The sequence below is a fragment of the Sorghum bicolor genome, chromosome 6 (assembly GCF_000003195.3).
Source record: "Sorghum bicolor cultivar BTx623 chromosome 6, Sorghum_bicolor_NCBIv3, whole genome shotgun sequence".
Classification (NCBI taxonomy): Eukaryota; Viridiplantae; Streptophyta; class Magnoliopsida; order Poales; family Poaceae; genus Sorghum; species Sorghum bicolor.
The window spans coordinates 10,679,535-10,700,014 of record NC_012875.2 but is presented as its reverse complement, the minus strand read 5'-3'; the positions used below and the strand labels follow the sequence as shown (position 1 = coordinate 10,700,014).

Genomic DNA, 20,480 nt, shown 5'->3' with positions numbered 1-20,480 from the left:
CAGAGCAGTTTCTTCTATGGATCGAATGACTCCTGGAAGCACTCCTTGATTGAGTGTACCATGGCAAGGTGTATCTGGGCCCTTGAAAAGGAGGTAATGGTGGAAGCAATTTGTGGCGTTACAGAGATGGATGCCAAAGCTTGGCTAGCTGCAATTTTTAAGATACTCCCACAAGTGGATTCAGTCAGAGTTGCAGTGGTTCTGTGGGCTATTTGGTATGCCCGTCGAAAAGCAATTCATGAAAATGAGTTCCAAAGCCCACTGTCGACCCATAATTTTGTTGACAGGTTCATTGCTGATCTTGAACAAGAGAAGCCAAGGGCGGTACCCCCTACGTGCATACGGCAAAGGAGGCCCGCGTGGATTGCTCCCCCTGCCGGGGTGGTAAAGATAAATATTGATGTTGCGATCTCCAAGAATGACCTCATAGCATCGGTTGCGGCAATTGCTAGAGATGATGATGGTCGTTTTCTAGGAGCATCGCCTCTGGTGCTAAGGGGATATCAGATCCGGAGGTCATGGAGTATATTGCTTGTAGGGAAGGCATGTCCCTCGCTTTGGACTTACAAGTGGTAAAGTTCAGATTGGCGAGCGACAATCAGAACATCGTCAGGAATATTCATCAAGACAATCATGGTGTCTATGGCCGGATTGTTCAAGAAATTAAGACGAGACAGTCATCCTTTGCTAGCGTTGAGTTCGTGCATGAGAGGAGGGGATTCCAATGTTGATGTTCATAACATTGCTCGTAGTGCTCTTTATGACGACTTAGGTCGCTATTTGTGGTTGATGAGTCCACCTTATGGTGTTTGTAATTCCTATACATCTCTTGATTAATAAAGATGTGATGCTTTGCTCAAAAAAAAAAGTACCCGATACTTATCTTGCAAAATAGTTATAATCTGTATAATTAAGTTTTTAAATTTATATTTAATATTTTGTGTACGTGTCAAATATAAGAGATAGAGAGTAAAACTTGGGAGTAACTAAACAAGGCTAAACAAGGCCCGCCGTAGCTCTGCTCCACGGGGAGTAACTAAACAAGGCCTCAGCCGCCGTAGCTCTGCTCCAGAGTGGGCACCCGTCACCCGTGTGTCACGGGCACGACGAGATTCGGCGGGGATGGTGCGGTGGCGGGCACGGGGCCTGCTGCCTCTGGTCACCTTCGTCACACTCGTCATGATCCTTGGTGAGCACGCACCACGCCTCCATCTACTCCCCTCGTTTCGCGCTGCGGCTCCTGGGGTCCTCGGTTTGCGTTCTCTTGTCTCAGCTTGGCTTCTTGCTGGATCAAGTCTGAGCGTGGCTCGGGCTAGTTTGGGGGAGGCGGCGGAATGTCGAGCATGCTTCTATCTGGCTGCTCAGGTGCCCGAGAACTGTCAGTTTCCCCGTTAAATCTGACGCATCTGTGCGCGATTAGTGGTTTGCGTAGGCGCGTAGGGTAAATCGCGGAAATTCGACTCCATTCAGGCACTACGCATCTACACCCCTCATCAGGTTCACTTCGGAGCAGTTACTGTTTGCCGGAGTGGATGCGGTTTCAGTGTCTAGGTCAGTTTAAGGAGGCATTGAACTTAGGTGCCGTGACGAAGCATGGTTGCTTTGGGCGTCTTGGCATGCACGATGCCCTGTGTAGTTTTTAATGTTCTTCATGTGATTAGCTTCAGCATCTAGTTTCACAATGCCTTCTCTTATCCTCAAATACTGGTTTCTTAACTCCAGCTAGCATTTTACAACATTTTGTAGATCTTACATAATTCAGTAATTTTATTTTAGTTTCGTTTTGCTTCCTTTTCCTTGAATGCAGGATCTTTGCTTCAGTTAGCATTTCTCCATCGACTAGATGGCTATTCACGTATGTGTCCCCTCCCTATTTTGCTGAACTCAACGCTTGGGTGTCTTTTCTCATTTATTTTGCATTATAATACACATTCTGTTATTTTTGTTTCTATTTTATAATATAAAATTCTCTACCTGTTTCTTCCCTTGTATTCTACTTTCGTTTAGGTTCCCTTTGAGTGTGTGCCACTGAACTTTCTTTTTTTATGCATCACAAATATAGTGCACGCAGATAGTGATCCAGAGGCTGGTCTTCTTCGCCTTCGATATGTAAGTTCTGGTATCACATTCGTGCCTTAAGCTGTATAATCTCCATAAATATTATGTATGTGTGAGGCTTAGTTTTTTTTTTCTCTCGAACGCACAGCGTTATATTAAGAACTTATGAATCTAAGAAGACTCATACAAGCCCATTAGGGTATGATTTACATGAGTGACTGGCCGACACAGTTTTCATCTGGATTATTCTGTTGCAATCAATGTTTTAAAGGCGTCGCCTAGGCAACGACTAGGCGTCCAGGCGACGCAAAGGGCTGGGTGTCGTGGGTCGCCTAGCGAGGTGGCGTATGGCATCCGCCTCGGCGTCTAAGGCGTCCGCCTTACAGATTAGGCGTCTGCAGCGTCACCAACTAGCCTACGGTGGTCGCCTCGGGGGCAGGGAAACTAGCGCAGGAAGGAAGTTTCTCCCGCGTGGCCTTCCATGCGCCAAAGAAGTCGAGCGAATGAAAGGAAACCGTGCGCGGGAAAGGAAAGGAAATTGCGTGCTGGAAGAGGGGGATTGGGAGAGAAAGGGATAAGAAAGGGAGGAGAGACGGAGAGAGGAAATCCATCGCACCTGCTGGCTTCCACTTCTTCTCTGCGTGCTCACGCATCCCGCGCAACTCATCGATTTCCGCACGGGAAGAAGGGGATTGGGGGAAACTCATCGGTCCCCTGCTCTTCACGGTGCCCAGATCCCGCTTGCTTGATCGTATGAGGAATGTACTGAAACAAAGTGTAGTCGTAGTCTTAGCCTTTCTATTTCTTTTTTATGAAATTCTGTTTAGGTCGCTAGAGAAAAGTATCTTGAATTCTTGGTAAAGTTTGCTAGATCAGTATAATTTGAGAACCTGTCAGCTTGTGGCATGAATGATGCTGGATTCACTGTTTCAGTCATGATACATAATTGCATAGTTTTTTTTCCAAATATTACTAAAGGTCCAGTTTGGCATCTGCCTATCCAGCATTTTCTTGTTTCTCACCAAATTTCCTTATAATTATAATGTGAAGGTGAAGCCTGAAGTTATCAGCTGGACGCCAAGGATAATTATTTTCCACAATTTTCTTAGTTCAGAGGTTTGTCTCTCTCTCTCTGTAACCCCAAGGCATGAACGGTATGCACAGTCACTATGCATTCATAGCACCAACATAAATCATAGTAGGCAAGACCAGTGCCACGTAGATTCTTTTGCCTGCTGGAAAACAGAGTTATGTAGAACTGTAGATTGCTCTTATTGCTGGTAACTTTTACATATGAACAGGAATGTTTGTTTCCAGTCCACCAGTAGGTGAATTGTGTTGTGCAGGAACAGAATGCACTGCACACAATTTTTTTTTTTTTTAAAATGGTTGGGAAAGAACTGAGCATTTTATAAAGATACTAGTTGAATATCTGTGCTTCACATGTTGCTTGGTTACATTGCACATTTGATGTTGAGAATCGATAGTATGGGAAGGCAATGATTTGGTCCACTAAAAGAATTTGTTAGAGGGAGGAGATTGTTGATATATTAAGAAGTTTGTTTGGGAGGTTTTTTTGGTATTTGGTTAGAGGTTCTTGGAAGTTTTGGAGGAATGGGACGAATGAACCTACTCCATCATTCAATCTCAGTTTGGTGCATATAGTAGTTGACTATGTTATAATACATGAGCTAATTTGGTTAGACATGAATTAGATCCAATCGCTTTGGATTGCCAAGAAAGCTGTCCAAAGTCCCTGCAGAGTGTCATGTGGGGGCACCACTACACGCGCTGGACCCAAGCTAAAGACGTGCCCAGGGCTGCGAACGCCGTGCCACCCGCGCCAGCAACGCTGTAGCGCATGTGGTCACCGCGTCTCCACGATCAGTTTGTTAGTGTGGCCAATCTAGGCCTTGATTTTAGCTATTTCCTTCTGAGGTTGTTAGAGGGAAAGCCCTATTTACTTGTTGTAACCGTGTGATCAGACTCTTAAGTAATATCAGTTATCTCCTTAGTCTCCCTCTTCTCCAAAATAGGGCACCAAGGGTAAAACCTCACCACAACCCTAATGATTGAGGCTACGAACTCCATAGCCGGGGTCACCGACCTACGACGTTGATGCTCTTGACAACTTGGTATTATGTTCCAGGCATTACTTGCTGCAGCTGCCCACCGCACCATCGCCGCCACCATGCTCTGCTTTTGCCTTGCCCACCCTGCACCGCACGTCCGCCATGGGTGACAATGGCTCCAACAATGACGATGTGAAGGCCGCAGTCACCTCCCTCACCGAGACCCTGAAGTCCTTGCAGACCGCAGTCGAAAGCAACTCCCAAGTGATCCAATGCCTATATGCATTGCGCCCACCGTCATCATCATCAAGTGCGAAGCCCATGTTGGGTGAGCACCACAACGATCATCCCCCATATTTCCAGAGGATGGACTTTTTGAAGTTTGATGGCAAGTCCGATCCCCTTGCCTTCATCAATCGTTGTGATTCCTACTTTTATCAACAACGCATCATGGAGGTGTGGATGGCGTCGTACAACCTGGAGGAGGTGGCGCAATTGTGGTATATCCAAGTCCAATAGGACGAGGGTATGCCGTCGTGGCGGTGCTTCAACGAGCTCTTTTACCTCCGCTATGGTCCACCCTTGCACTCCAATCCCCTCGGTGTGGCTCCGTTGTTGAGTACCAAGACCGCTTCAAGATCATGCTACCCCACGCGGGCACCCGTATCGACGTCTAGCGGGTATAGATCACCGTCGACCTGTCGCCACTCAGCCTCGACGTGGAATTCCACAATCTGCACTCCTTGCCACCGCGATGAGCTTGGTTCGCAAGCTCAACCTTTGGGATGAGCGTGCGGTTGTCCAACGTGCCTTCACCGGCCATGCGTGCTTAGGGCCATGGCTTGCTGCTGGCGCCGCAACCGCGCTTGGCCCTATCGACACCCTACACCGCACCACCGGCATTCATGATGGTCACCGTGGAGGGCTGCCTGGTCAAGCGTCTGTCCTAGGCCGAGATGGAGGAAAGGCACCGCCTTAGGCTCATTTACAATTGTAAATGAGAAGTTTGAGCGTGGCCATAACAAGATCTTCCAGCGCCTCTTCCTCCTAGATAGTGTGGACGAAGAGGAGACTCCGGTCGACGACACAGTGGTGGAGGGGGCTTCGCACATTTCCCTCCACACCATCGTTGGGATCCGCACTAGCGAGACCATGCAGATGCACATCAATCTCGGTGGGGGCACCTGCTTGCCTAAACAAGGGCTCGCCCATAATTTCATCTCCCAGAAGACAACACGGGGCACCTCCCTCCAGCTGGAACACCATGGCGCCACGAAGGTGATCGTGGCCAATGGCGAGCGCGTCCCTGCTTGTTCTGCCGAACACCCTTCTCCAACAGTGGCTCTTTGCTCTTCCTCTCGCCGGCTACGACGTCGTCCTGGGCACTCAGTGGCTTTGCCTGGTTGGGGCCTATCTTGTGGGATTTCGGCGCCCTCACCATTCCTGGTGCCAGGATCACCGCGTGAGCTGGCGCAACGTCACGGGTCCCTAGCCTGGCTCTCTAGTTCTTCACCAATGATAACCTCCTAGAGGCTCTGCACGCCGAGTTCTCCATCTTCGACATGCCCCATGGTCTCCCACCGCCATGCTTCCACGACCACAACATCACCTTAGTCTAGGGGGCACAACGGGTTTCTGTTAGACCCTACTACTATCTAGTGACCCATAAGGACAAACTTGAGCTTCAGTGCGCCACCATGCTAGACTAGGTTTTATCCGCTGCAACTCGTTTGCCTTCTCCTCACCGGTGTTCTTCGTCAAGATGGTCAACGTCTCATGGCGCTTTTGCATCAACTATAGGGCCCTCAACGCCATCTCGGTGAAGGACACCTTCCCCATCCTTGTCGTCGATGAGGTCCTGGATGAGCTGCACACCACCAAGTTCTTCACGAAGCTCGATCTCTGCTTGGGCTACCATTAGGTGTGCATGAACTCGGTGGATGTGAATACAGTGTTTTGCACCCACAATGGCCTCTACGAGTTCCTCGTCATGCAGTTTGGCCTGTGCAGCGTGTTGGTAACCTTCTAGGTTCTCATGAACGACGTCCTGTGCCCATTCCTATCCCGGTTCGTCCTTGTCTTCTTCGATGACATCCTCATCTTTAGCGACTTGTGGGCCAATAATATTTGCCACATCCGTGCCATCCTCGGCAGCACCACCTCTTCGTCAAGCTGTCCAAGTGTGCGTTCGGCGTCTCCTCCATCGCGTAGTTGGGCCACATCATTTTGGCTGGCCATGGATTTGGCCAAGGTCAAAGCCATGCGTGACTGGCCTCTCCCTAAAATGGTGCGCACGGTCCAGGGGTTCCTCGACCTGTCAGGATACTACCACAAGTTTGTGTGGGACTACGACACCATCGCTGCTCCTATGGAAGGATAGTTTTGTGTGGATCGATGCCGGCACCGAAGCTTTTGTGGTGTTGAAGACAACAGTCATGATGGCGCCAGTGCTGGACCTTCCCGATTTCGGACAACCCTTCATCTAGAGTGCGGCACGTCCTCCCATGGTTTTGGAGTAGTACTCATCCAGGACAAGCACCCTGTTGCCTTCTTCAACTGCCTCGTCGTGCCCCGCCATTGCTCCCTCGCCGCGTATGAGCGCGAACTGATCGGGATCGTCCACACCATACGCCACTAGAGGTCGTATATCTAGGGTCATCGCTTCCTTCTGAGAACTGACCATTATAGTTTGAAATTCTTCCTTATCAGCGCCTGGCTATGATCCCACAACCTCATTGGGTAGGCAAGCTACTGGGGTTCGACTTTGCTATCGAATACAAGCCTGACGCCACGAACACCGTCATTGATGGCCTATCCCATCGGGACATGGAAGGCTCTTCTTGCCATCTCGCCCCCCCGCTTCGACTTCATCGAGCGCCTTCGCCAAGCACAGGCCTCAAGTTTGGCCCTGGTGGCTCTTTGGGACGAGATTGCTGCGGGCTAGCATGCTGTGCCGTCGTCTGTCATCGACGACATGGTGGCGTACAACTCTAGCCTCTACATCACCTCGATGTCGCCCCTGCTCGTCATCCATGATGACAGCCATGAGGGCTTGTAACGCACCCTGAATGGTTGCGCTGGGACTTTCACTCCCCTAACCTTTGGCGCGCGGTGTAGGACTACATCCAAATCTGTGCCACTTGTTAGCGCTACAAGTCGGAGCACCTCGACTCGGCGAGACTGCTCATGCTGCTGTCGGTGCTGACGTTGTTGTGGACTGACATCGGCGTTGACTTCATCAAAGCTTTGCCTCGTGTTGGGGCAAATCGGTGACCTTCATGGTGGTGGACTGCTTCATTAAGTATTGCTGTGTCATTTTGTCAGCTCGCCCCTACTTGATGGAATCAGTGGCACAAGCATTCTTCACCGATGTGGTGTGTCTACACGGTGTGCCCTAGTCCATGGTCTCCGACCATTGCCCTGTCTTCACCTCTTTTTGGTGGGACCTCATGCGCCTCATGGCTGCTAAGCTGTACATGACGACAACATTCCATCCCCTGTCCAACGGCCAGACGAAGGTTTCCAACCGTGTCATCGTCATGTAGTGGCTCTAGTGGCTTCCCTGGGTGGAGTACGTTTACAACACTGCTTACCTATCCTTGCTGCATGACACTCCTTTCCTGGTGGTTTACGGGCACGATCCTCCATTTATTTGCTTCGACGAGCCTGGTGAGATGCCGGTTGCTACGATGGCCAAGAACATGACGGATAGGGCCAAAGTGCAACTATGACAAGCTTCACCGTGCCATCTTCTACACCGTCGGTGAGTGGGTCTGGCTGTGTCTTCGCCACCACGCCCTAGCCTCCCGTCAACCGCGAGCAAAGGGAAGCTCAAGCCCCGCTTCTACAGTCCATACCACATCACTAAGATGATCAACGACATTGCCGTGGGTCTTGCCCTGCCAGCCTGAGGGTTAAGCCTAGTGCTAATACCTCAATGTATCTAGTCTACTTAAGCTATTACTATTCACTATCTAGGCTTTTACTATTCACTGTCTAGATATTTTCGAGGATGAGCTGCTCGTCGATGGGGGAGAGATGTCATGGGGTGTGCCACTACACGTGCCAGACCCGTTCCCAAGGCTGCAGATGCCGCACCACCTGCAGCAACCACGCTGTAGCGCGGTTGTTAGAATATAATTATAACAGCCCATATATGGGCTTACGGCCCATTGGCCTTGTACTCCTAGTCTAACTTGTATTAGTACCACATTGTAACTTGTAGATATACTGCAAGCCTTCCTGGCTATATAATGAAGGTCACCCCCTGGTTAGGGTGTGCGGTGTTTCTCTACATCTTTAAATGGTATCACGAGTTTAGGGCCCCAATCCTGGGTTTCCTTCCCTGTTGCCGCCTCCTCGGCACCCTAGGGCGTCACCACCGCACCAGGGCGCCGCCTCCAGGTCGCGCAGCCTAGGCCGCACGCCTCCCAGGCCGTGGCCCTCCCCAGGTTGCCGCAGTCCGCCGCAGCCCAGGCCGTGCGCCTCCCAGGCCGCTGCCCCCCAGGTCGCCCTCCAGGCCGCGTGCCACACCAGGGCCGTTGTCTCCAAGCCGCGATCGTCATGTCGACTTCGTTGTCGGCTTCTTCCACCATCTCTGGCGCCGTTGGTGCCCAGACAGCTGGCGTGCTGGGGGACGCTGTCGCTCCTCCCTTCTACGTCGCCTACGCCTCCGTCAACGTGAAGCAGCACGTCCCGAACGCCCTCAGTGTCGAGCGCCCCAACTTCTCCAAGTGGAAGGCGTTCTTCACCGCTCTCTGCGCCAAGTACGGGCTGCTCGGTCACATCGATGGCATGGAGGACGCTCGCCCGGCTGACCCCACGTGGTCTTAGCCTGATGCCTGCATCCGTGGCTGGATGTATGGCTCCATCGATGATCAGGTTCTCAACCTCGCCATGGAACCTGATCAGGATGCGCGTGCCCTGTTTGTCTCCATCGAGGCCCTGTTCCAAGCGAACAAGGAGTCTCGCGCTGTCGTTCTCGGGCAGGAATTCCACAGCATGTCCCAGGGCGACCTCTCCATCGACGCCTACGCCCAGCGGATGAAGCACACTGCCGATGCCCTCCGAGAAGTCGGCCACACCATCTCCCCGGGGCAACTTGTGCTCAATTTGCTACGTGGCATCAACGCTCGCTTTGCCAACACCGCCGACATCATCGCCAACACAACGCCGCTGCCCGACTTCAAGGCTGCCACCAACATGCTTCGCGTCAAGGAACTTCGCCTTGGCCTTGGCAATGAGTGCAAGGAGACCTCTGCTTCAGCCCTTCCTGCGTCCACTGTCTCCTATACCTCCCCATCCTGTAGGTCCACTTCCTCCCCGACGTCTAATCATGGAGGCAATGGCAAAGGCAAGGGAGGCAAGGGCAAGGGGCGCGGTGGCAACGGACGCAACCAGCAGCAGCAGCAGGGCGCCCAGCAGCCGTATGGCGCTCCACAGGGCTTCTCCGGCGGACGTCAGGCCCCTCAGCTGGTCGGCTCTTAGGTTTGCTACAACCCTTGGGCCGCCCAGTGGCCTCCTCAGCAGCAACCGCCACAGTGGGGGGCGCCATCAGCGCCTACTCCACCGCCTCCGCCTCCGCACCAGGCCTACACCGCCTTCGCGCCGCCTCAGTTTTCGGCCCCTCCAGCGTACGGGTCTTGGGATTAGGCGGGCCTAATCACTGCCCTCAACCAGATGGCGATCCATGGGTCCAACCCTTGGGTCATGGACAGCGGAGCGACATCCCACATGTCCTCCAACGACGGTATACTCCTTTCCCGCCTTCCGTCACCACCGTCCTCCATCACGGTTGGCAACGGGCAATCTATTCCTATTCTTAGTCGTGGCACATCTCTCTTACAAATAGCTGATCGTCCCCTTTATCTTGATAATGTTCTTGTCGCTCCACAACTCACTCGTAATCTGTTATCTGTTCGACAGCTTACTCGCGACAATAACTGTTCTATTGAGTTTGACGCTTCTGGTTTTTCTGTTAAGGATCTCAAGACCAAGACGGTCCTGCTTCGGTGCAATAGCAACGGGGCCCTCTACACCATCCCACATCACATGCCTCCTCGCTATCATGTCGCTGTTGTCTCCCCGGAGCTGTGGCACTCCCGCCTTGGTCATCCAGCACCCGCTACCGTCGCTACTCTAAATAAACTTTCAGCTATTCAGTGTAATAAAGCAGCTCGCCGCATTTGTCATGCTTGCCAGCTCGGTAAACATGTTAGGCTGCCCTTTGCTAGTTCCATGTCTAGTACATCAGCACCTTTTGAACTTGTTCATTGTGATGTCTGGACCTCTCCAGTTGTGAGTATTTCTGGGTTTAAATACTATCTTGTGTTAGTAGATGATTCTACACATTATTGCTGGATGTTTCCGCTTCGGCACAAGTCTGAGGTTCATGATCATATTGTTCAGTTTGTTGCTTATGCTCACACCCAATTCAGTTTACCTTTGCGTTGTTTTCAGGCAGATAATGGCACCGAGTTCCTCAACAATGCCATTGCTGCCTTCTTGGCTGGCCGCGGCATCCAACTCCGCACTTCGTGTCCCTATACATCTGCTCAGAATGGCAAGGCTGAGCGTATGCTTCGCACCCTGAACAACGCTGTCCGCACACTATTGATTCATGCCGCCATGCCTCCCCCTTATTAGGCTGAAGCTCTCTCCACCGCCGTGTTCCTCACGAATCGGCGGTCGTCCTCGTCCAAAAACAACGGTATACCCTATCACCTTCTTCATCACAAGATGCCAGACTACTCCATTCTAAGGGTTTTTGGCTGCCTATGCTACCTAACCTAAGTGCCATGACTCACCACAAATTGTCTCCTCGTTCCACGGCGTGTGTCTTCCTCGGTTACCCTCCTTCACAGAAGGGCTATCGATGTCTCGACCTGTCCAACCGCAAGATTATCATCTCGCGTCACGTCGTTTTTTATGAGACTCACTTTTCGTTTGCGGCCTCCAAGCCTCGACCGGATTCACTTGATTTTTTGATACAGGATATACTTCCGGTGCCTGCTCCGCCCACCTTGGCCGGGCACAAGCCGCTCCTGGAGGACGCCGGCGACCCTGTCGGGCTGGACCCGGCCATCTTGTGGTATGGTGCCGCCTACAGGCTGCCCCAGCGGGTGCACCCGCCTGCTCCACAGCTGGCTGCACTTCTTCCCGAGCACCAGCCAACGGAAGCACCTCCACCACGGGCGACCCGCTCTAGGACGGGCTCTTTGCCACCGCCTATGAAGCGCTACGGCTTCGCTGCGACATCGCCCTCGATTTCTCCATTGCCCTCGATTTCTCCATTGCCCGCCAATGCTCGGGCCGCCCTGGCTGATCCAAATTGGCGCGCAGCTATGGCCGACGAATACAAGGCGCTCATCGACAATGGCACATGGCGCCTCATCCCTTGACCGCCTCGTGCCAACATCATCACCGGCAAGTGGGTCTTCAAGCACAAGTATCATGCTAACGGCTCTCTGGCTCGCCATAAAGCCAGATGGGTCGTTCGTGGCTTCTCGCAGTAGTACGACATCGACTACAACGAGACGTTCAGCCCGGTTGTCAAACCAGCTACCATCAGGGTCGTCCTCAGCATCACCGCCTCTCGCTCTTGGCCGATACATCAGCTGGACGTGAAGAACGCCTTTCTTCATGGCCATCTGAATGAGACAGTCTACTGCCAGCAGTCGCCTGGCTTCCTCAACCCGGCGGCTCCCGACCACGTTTGTCCCCTGCAAAAGTTCTTGTACGGACTCAAGCAGGCGCCCAGGGCATGGCACAAGAGGTTCTCCGGCTTCGTCCAGCGGTCTGGCTTCACTGCTTCGACCTCCGATCCGTCCCTCTTTGTTTACAAAGTGGGTGCCGACATCGCCTACTTGCTGCTCTACGTCGACAACATCATCCTGACTGCCTCATCGACCTCGCTTCTTCGACGCCTCACTGAGCTCCTTCACTCTGAGTTCGATATGACAGATCTCGGGGATCTTCATCATTTCCTCGGGATCTCTATCATGCATTCTGCGGATGGCCTCTTCGTCTCAGTGCCAGTACGCTGTGGACCTACTCCAGCACACCGGCATGGCTGAGTGTCACTCTACGGCAACTCTTGTTGACACTCATGCCAAGCTCTCTGCTACGGACGACGCACCGTTGTCGGATGCCACTCAGTACCGTAGCCTCGCCGGTGCACTACAGTACCTCACGCTGACTCGTTCGGACCTCGCCTATGCAGTTTAGCAGGTTTGCCTCTTCATGCACGACCCGCGATAGCCTCACCTTGCGATGCTCAAGCGTGTTCTGCGGTATGTCAAGGGCACCCTATCCACCTGGTTTCACATCGGGACAGGCAGCATCACCAGCTTGACCGCCTACTCCGATGCTGATTGGGCTGGTTGTCCAGACTCTCGGCGCTCCACTTCAGGCTACTGTGTCTTCCTCGGCGACAACTTAGTCTCTTGGTCCTCCAAACGACAGACTATGGTCTCTCCTTCGAGTGCGGAGGCTGAGTATCGTGCTGTTGCGCACGCTGTGGCTGAGACTTGTTGGCTTCGTCAGTTACTTCAAGAGCTCCATGCACCCATCTCATCGGCGACGATCATCTACTGTGATAATGTCAGCGCGACCTACAAGGCCCAGAATCTAGTTCATCATCGTCGCACGAAGCATATTGAGATAGATATTCACTTCGTCCGTGAGAAGGTTGCTTTGGGACAGATTCGGGTGCTCCATGTTCCGTCGTCTCATCAGTTCGCGGATACTATGACCAAAGGGTTACCTGTACAGTTATTCACAGACTTTGGTCTAGTCTTTGTGTTCGTGACACTCCCGCTTAAACTGAGGGAGGGTGTTAGAATATAATTATAACAGCCCATATTGGGCTTACGGCCCATTGGCCTTGTACTCCTAGTCTAACTTGTATTAGTACCACATTGTAACTTGTAGATGTACTGCAAGCCTTCCTGGCTATATAATGAAGGTCACCCCTGTGGTTAGGGTGTGCAATGTTTCTCTACATCTTTACAGCGGTCACCGCGCCTATGCGGTCAGTTTGTTAGCGTGGCCAATCTAGGCCTTAATTTTAGCTGTTTCCTTCTGAGGTTGTTCAACGGCCTTGACACAAAGGTACTCTGCATAATTGATGCCTAACCAACAATACATAACAGTCGGAACTGTGAATCACATTGGCAGCATAACATACTTTTCCATTCTTCTGTGCATGATTTCTTTCCTCACAATTGTTTTTTAAATACTTTCTAATTTAATAGCTTTTCATCTATTTATACGGGTATTATCTTATGAGTTCAAGTCCATTCCTTTGTAATTTGTTGTTCGTAACCAAGGCACCAAATGTTTAGCAAAATGCATATTACTTTGTATTTGCATGCTATTTTTTTTAATGTTTGGTTCTTCTGGTATACATTTAATCTTTGCAGGAGTGTGATTACCTAATGGCAATTGCTAGACCAAGACTGCAAATGTCCACTGTAGTGGATGTTGCAACTGGAAAGGTATGTTGGTTGGGTTCTAATTCTTAGCATCTTGTTTTTAGCTTTCATTAGAGTGCACAACAGATCAGGCGTAGTTCACTACGTTCCAAACATAGTTTTAAATAGCAGGCTAAGCCCCTTAGCGGCTACCTTTCCCAAAGGCTAAGAAAGGCTATAGCGGGCTAAGCCATTTAGCGGCTCAGCAAAAAATATATCAAACATCAGATAATTTTACACATAACATCCTAAGCCAATGTATTTACAGTAAAGAGTAAACTTAATACCCTATTAACAACCGCAGTAGCACGCTTAATGCACCAACCTAGAACTAGAAGTGATCTGATACTCTACTTTCTTCATGGGATAAATACCAATTTATTTGCAGTAAAGAGTAAACCAATCAACGGCACTAGCAAGCTTAATGCTAAACTCAGCATGGGAATGAGATGCAGCACTGTGCCACTCACTACTCACTACCATTCACATCCAGAAGCCCAATACGTAAAGAACAGAGGAAAAATGAAAAGAGTTTGAAGAACTTGGCCGTCGCAGCAACAGCAGCAGGCGCTGCCGCTTGCACGCAGCATGTCGCTGCCCGTTGCATACGCTGCAACAGCAGCAGCTGGTGCCGTAGCTTGCCACCGCTGCACTTCTGATTCCCCTCGCTGGGCTTGCATCCTCGCAGCTCGCCGGTCACAGCAGCAACAGCATCCGGCGGCGCCGCTGCCAGCACTAACGCGAGCTCAAGAGGAACCGTGTCAAATGGCTAGGGTTATGCGTGTGACAGCTTCCCATCGATATATCCCAGCAATTTGGGCCTGTGCATGATTTGGGCCGATGAATAAGAAAGCCCACACAGCATAGCGACGCTAAATGATCCTCGATTTAGCGGACATAGCGCGCTATTAGCCGCTAATAGCGGCAAAATTAATTTAGTGGCAAAACTGTCGTAGCTTATCGTCGGACCTGCTGAACCGCTAAATCCCGCTATTTTGAGCTTTGGTTCCAAAAGACCCTAGGCGCTAAGCCACTTCCTAGCGCTTAGATCGACTAAACGTAGATTAAACATGATTAAGAATTTGCCTAGCGCCTAGATGGACTAAACATAGATTAAACCTGATTAAAGGTTGTTTGGTTGAGCTTTGGCTTTTGAAAAAGTAGCTGTGTGGTTGTGAGCTGTTGAAAAGCTGCCATGGGTCATGGGCTGTGAGGTGTCTGAAAGCCGTTTGGTTGAACAACTGTTGCTTTTGGAAAAGCTTCTCTCACGAGCGGGCCCCACATGTCATGGACAGTAAGCCTGGATCTTGTTCCTCTCAACACCAGGGGGATGGCACCGCTCACCCGACAGAGGTGGCCGTGCCCGCCTGTCAGGGCTGATTGCACCATGCCTGCCAGCCGGGGTTGGCCTGGTGCTGCGGGGAGGCATTGGGGCGGCAGCTCGCTGCGGAGCTGAGGCGTGGGGACAACATGTAGAGCTCGCGCTGACAGGCGGTAGTGGAGTGGGACACCAGCGAGGTTGTTGGGCGGTGTGGATGGAAGTCACGACGTTGTGGAAAAGACGTCGAGGATAGGAAAGAACGGGAAAAGAACGAACTGATATCTACATAACCAATGGTAGGTGGGTAATTTTCACGAAAAGTTAGAAGCAATTGCAACAGGTAGAGCTCGCGCTGACAGGCGGCAGTGGAGCGGGACACCGACGAGGTCGCTGGGCGACGTGGATGGAAGTCACGACGTTGTGGATAGGAAAGAAGGGGAAAAGAACAAACTGATATCTACATAACCAATGGTAGGTGGGTAATTTTCACAAAAAGTTAGAAGCAATTGCAGGTGAAACAGGGGGAAGGTTAAATCTGCTTTTGGTTGTGGCTTAGATCTCGTGGCCAAGGCGAACTTACACCTAGCAGTACCGTCGTTGATCTCTTCGCCCGCCTTTACCCACATAGAGTCTAACCCACCGCTGGCACAATCACCTGCTGCCATCCTTCCACTGATCTTCCCCTATGGATTACCGGGTTATGGCACGACGTCCCTGTCGATTTCAGGCGTTTTGTCCACCACCTTTCCCTTCTCTGCCCCACTGCCCATCCACCAAATCTGCATGCTCGCCCCACTGCCCATCCACCAAATCCGCATGCCCTCTTCTCAATCACCAATCCATGGCTTCGGTGGCCGCCCCCACGTTCATCACCGTGGGCTCTCCAGTTTTAACCACTGGCACGGTCTCTATGGCGTCAGCCCCCAATACCCGTCCAGTGATGCACACCTCGACACATTGTTGTACCGTGGTGTTCCTGAGTCATATGCCCCCGGTGCAGGGCCGGGCATGGCCGCTCCTCGTTTCTACAAGCTCGAGTTCTCTACCTACGATGACTTCAAGGATGCCTGAACTGGCTCAACCTTGGTGAGTAGTTTTTTCAAGAACAAACGCACTCTCACTTTGCACCACGTCTGGCTCGCCTCCTATCATCTGGTCAACATGGCCCAAACTTGGTATTACGTGATGGAACAAGATGAGTTCATGCCTAGCTGGGAGCGCTTCAAGGAGCTCTGCAATCTTTGCTTTGCGCTAGTGTTTCGTGGCACCCGCCTATCAAAGCTCGCCCGACATCCCTTCTTGACTATGTTCTAGGAGTACTTGGACCACTTAAATGCAATGATGTGCCATGCCCGTAACCTGTCGCCGCTCCAGAAAGCGGAGCTGTTTGTGGGTAGCCTTTCAGAGCACATCAAGGTCGATGTGGAGCTATGCAAGCCCTAGGATCTTTAGAGTTTAGACAGCCATGCACCTTGCACGAGCCTTCGAGCGTCGCGACGTGGCCATGACGCTGGCTTTGGTTTAGCGTGTTGCCCGGCCACCATAGCGCCCGGGCCTCTCAGTACCGCCTTGTGTAGATGGGGGCTCCTTGGCCGCACCTGCATGGCGCCAGCTGCAGAGGACATATGTTGTTTTGGCATCAACTTCGGCGGTTTCGACGTCATCCTCGGTGTCGACTTCCTCTGCATGCTGGGTCCCATCCTTTGGGACTTTGAGGACCTGTGCATGGCCTTCACGCGGGGATAGCGGTGCATCCTCTGGAAGGGCATCAGCTCTCCCCGTGACGACATTCAGGAGCTAGCGGCCCATGTGATTGCTGTGGCAACCACCCGCCCTCTATTGGATCGCTTGCTACACTAGGTCATTGACGTGTTCGAGGAGCCATGTGGCTTAGCCCTACGACCACCGCATCCATTTGCTGTCAGGGACCGCGCAAGGCTTGGTTTGGCCCTACCGCTACCCATAGTTCTAAAAGGACGAGCTTGAGCGCCAGTGCGATGCCATGCTCACCCAGGGCATCATTTGGCTGAGCACATCGACATTCTTTGCCCCTATCCTCTTGGTGTGGAAGGCCGATAATACCTGACATTTCTGCATTGACTACCGCGCCCTCATTGGCAAGACGTCGAAGGACAAGTTCCCGATCCTGGTGGTTGGTGAGCTCCATGGCGCACGATTCTTCACCAAGCTTGACCTCCGCTAGTGCTACTACCAGGTGCGATGCACCCGACGGACGTTGAGAAGACGTTCTGCACGCTTCACGGCCATTATGAGTTCCTCGTGATGCTGTTCGGCCTCTCTAACGCACCGGCCACCTTCTAGGTGCTCATGAACGACGTGCTTTGGCTGTTCTTGCGTAGGTTCATCCTTGTATTTTTCGATGATGTTTTGATCTACAGATCGTCGTGGGCCGAGTATCTACAACACATCCTATCACTATGTATTTTATTTTATTTTATTTTATTTTATGTATTAATAAGAAATATTATAACAAGATATGTCTTCATTTTCTTAGAACAAGCCTGATATATGCTTCTTCAATTTTTGGGCCACATAATTAGACCCAGACTCATGTACTATTTTTTGAAGACAGAAAGCAGGTTTTCTTGATCTTATTTTTAACATGCTCTTCTGTATGGCATTATATGTTTCAGAAAACATCATTGATTAGCCTGCAAGGATTTTCGGGAATCTGTGCCCCATTAGATTTATTCTTTGTAGCTGTGGGTATTTGAAAATCCAGGCTAGCCATGCATTTCTTGTGTTTTCTGTATTTATGATATCACTGGTCCTATGTTTTCCAGGGTGTAAAAAGTGATGTTCGGACGAGTTCTGGTATGTTTGTGAATTCTGAAGAAAGAAAATCTCCAGTCATTCAGGTCATTTTACCATACTTTATTCTAGGTTTGTAAATGTGAAATACTTCTTTGATCTATAATTACTGAACTAATGTCCGCTTGGTCTCCTTGTGCTGTGACAATGAACTTTTATAAGATTAAGACATTCGTTAGTGTTGCCTAACCTGGTTTTAATCTTTTTTTTTTCTCATTCCCTGTTAGTTATCATTCTACGATATTGACACAGAAGAGTGCAAGTTGGAGGAACTCAAGCTATTTCGTATAGGAAGTAGGAGTGGGAGGGGAGGTGGACGAGGTCTGATCACCTGGCAGTGAGGCTGGCAGGGAACGTGCGCGCAAGAGCAGAGGAGCGGGAAAGATGAAACTCGATCTCCAGCTAACCCTTTCATTAACCAAATGTTTGTGCCTTATAGCCCAATCCTAACTACCAGCTCACAAACTCATACAAAGCCTAATCAGTCTAACAAACTAATCTTAATCCCTTACTGAGAAGTCGGAGGGCGCTGGTCACCTCGTGGTGACTGCACGATGGGCACGTCCTGGCCCACACCGTGCGACAGCTTAGCCATGTTGTGCTTCTTTCTCTGAGACATTGTGCCCACCATAACATCTCTCCCTCCCTCCACAAACAGCTCGTCCTTGGAAGTTGGAACAAGGGATGAGCCGAGCAGAATGCTTCGATCAGCTCCTAGATGGACTTGGCTGTTGGCTGGCCTGCCAACTAGATCAGCATGTGCCATGCGCCCTGATGGAGCTGGGCACGGAGGGCATGTGGCGGCACTTGAAGAGACCACCCATGCTGCTTTGGAGGTAGTGCTGGTGGAAAAGCTGGCGGAGTCCCGTGGAATGGTTTCATGACCCCGGGCAGCTGTAGGCGATGGCACCCACGTGCTCAAGCACCTGGAACGACTAGGCGTGCACCCACCATAACAGTGCATGCATGTGTTAAATGCTTGATTGTGGTGGAGTCATGTTCTGAGTTCTGACATGGGCTACACTAGCACAAAAAATAGGATTTTTGTCTCAAGGCTATACCTTTTAAAATAACATTTTGTGAACTCTAATTTTCCTTATATCTGGTAGGCCAAAAGAAAATATTGCATTTACGAGACACCCTTTGCTACTATGCTAGCTTGACACTACTAAGGTATTAATGCACCTTACTAGAAGCAATCATGATACTATTATACACAACTAATCAGTTTATATCCTAATCTTCTGTTATGTGAAGATACAACAGGTGCACTCTCAAAAATTAGATATTTTTGTTCAAATGCATGTTGCTTCTGAACATAGTAATTGCATATCATAAGACAATCTGATTTAATGATGTGTTTGTAACTCTATCTTATATCTTATCATATGCATAATGCAAACTTAGTTCAGCATTGTATTAGTGCATTCAAGTTCAGCAGTTTCATGGCTCCTGAATTAGATTATAACAATATCATGTATTCAAAGTATGTTTATTGTGTTTCATTTTTTATGTTGTGTGCTATCTTGTTCACCATCTATTAGTGGCAATAATTTGGATATCTAACCTGTATCATAGAACAAGATCCAAGTCCTAAACACTGCAATTTAACCTTAGCAGCTCTATAGAAGACTGTTGTTCTGTGAACACATGCTTTCCCTTGTGTAGGCTATAGAGAAGCGAATATCTGTGTTCTCTCAAATACCTAAAGAAAATGGGGAGCTCATTCAAGTATTGAGGTACTTGATGAAATTAAGACAGTAATTCTGTATTTTTTTTACTTGACTATTTTTGTGAGCTAACTTTAATAATTGCAGGTATGAAGCTAGTCAGTATTATAGACCACATCATGATTACTTTTCTGACACTGTAAGTTGAACATCTCTAAGGCAAGTCTCAGGCTTCTAGATTTACAATTGACCTGACCGTCCTTGTTATCAATTGCACAACTCAATTTGATTTGTACGCCTTTAGTTTAACCTGAAGCGTGGAGGGCAGCGTGTTGCTACAATGCTTATGTATTTGACAGATGGTGTTGAAGGTGGTGAAACTCACTTTCTGCAGGTTAGCTGATACTTTATCAAGTTAACTTGTTGTCAAATCCTATACTATACATGCCATGCCATTTGTGGCAGCCTGATACTTCAGCGGCTGTTATCTCTGTACCAGGCAGGAGATGGAGAGTGCAGCTGTGGAGGAAACGTGGTCAAAGGATTGTGTGTTAAGCCAAACAAAGGGGACGCTGTTCTCTTTTGGAGCATGGTGAGTTAATTCTCTTGTTAGATATCCTGATCAGAATGTAGATCTTTATTAAAGTTGAGTCAGCTCAATTGCTTTCTTAATGGTGTTCTTTTGCCCTTGGGGGCTTGTTTCAGGGATTGGACGGTAACACAGACCCAAACAGTATCCACAGCGGGTGCCCTGTTCTGAAAGGAGAGAAATGGTCTGCGACGAAATGGATGAGGCAGAAGATGACTTTCTGATTAGAACTGGTTTGGTGGGTACAGGGAGAGTTGGTTCAGTTTTGCATTGTAACTCGGGTGCCACTCCAGGGCAATACCTGCAAGAACGTACATGGATGTCTCATAGCAATGCATACAGCAACACACATGGATTTGGCAGGGTCACATACTCACACTCACACCTGTGCAATCGTGCTCCTGTGAACGCTTTGTCGTTCCATGCCTTTTCACAGGGTTGGCGGGCGACACTGCTCTTGGATTA

The 20,480-nt window shown here is 50.1% G+C and overlaps 1 protein-coding gene across 3 annotated transcripts; it reads left to right on the top strand.

Annotated features, from left to right (window-relative positions):
- On the top strand, positions 1,008–20,480 carry LOC8085780 (prolyl 4-hydroxylase 1). 3 transcript variants are annotated; one of them, XM_002447536.2, is made up of 11 exons: positions 1,008–1,189; positions 1,808–1,855; positions 2,063–2,109; positions 3,109–3,174; positions 13,553–13,627; positions 17,729–17,803; positions 19,425–19,495; positions 19,574–19,625; positions 19,731–19,820; positions 19,926–20,018; positions 20,132–20,480. In XM_002447536.2, the coding sequence occupies exons 1-11, from the start codon at positions 1,123–1,125 to the stop codon at positions 20,237–20,239; spliced, it is 792 nt and encodes a 263-aa protein (XP_002447581.1). In that variant the 5' UTR covers positions 1,008–1,122; the 3' UTR covers positions 20,240–20,480. The 3 variants fall into 3 exon arrangements, with proteins under 3 accessions (XP_002447581.1, XP_021318710.1, XP_021318709.1); XM_021463034.1 differs by lacking the exon at positions 1,008–1,189 and adding an exon at positions 1,192–1,365; XM_021463035.1 differs by lacking the exon at positions 1,808–1,855 and having other exon boundaries at positions 1,010–1,189.

Bases quoted from the DNA above. Each gene is read 5' to 3' on its own strand.
- LOC8085780 (XM_002447536.2), top strand. From the start codon at position 1,123: ATGGTGCGGTGGCGGGCACGGGGCCTGCTGCCTCTGGTCACCTTCGTC. The intron at 1,190-1,807 runs GTGAGCACGCAC...CCTTGAATGCAG, and splicing joins CACACTCGTCATGATCCTTG to GATCTTTGCTTCAGTTAGCA. The intron at 1,856-2,062 runs GTATGTGTCCCC...TCACAAATATAG, and splicing joins TCGACTAGATGGCTATTCAC to TGCACGCAGATAGTGATCCA.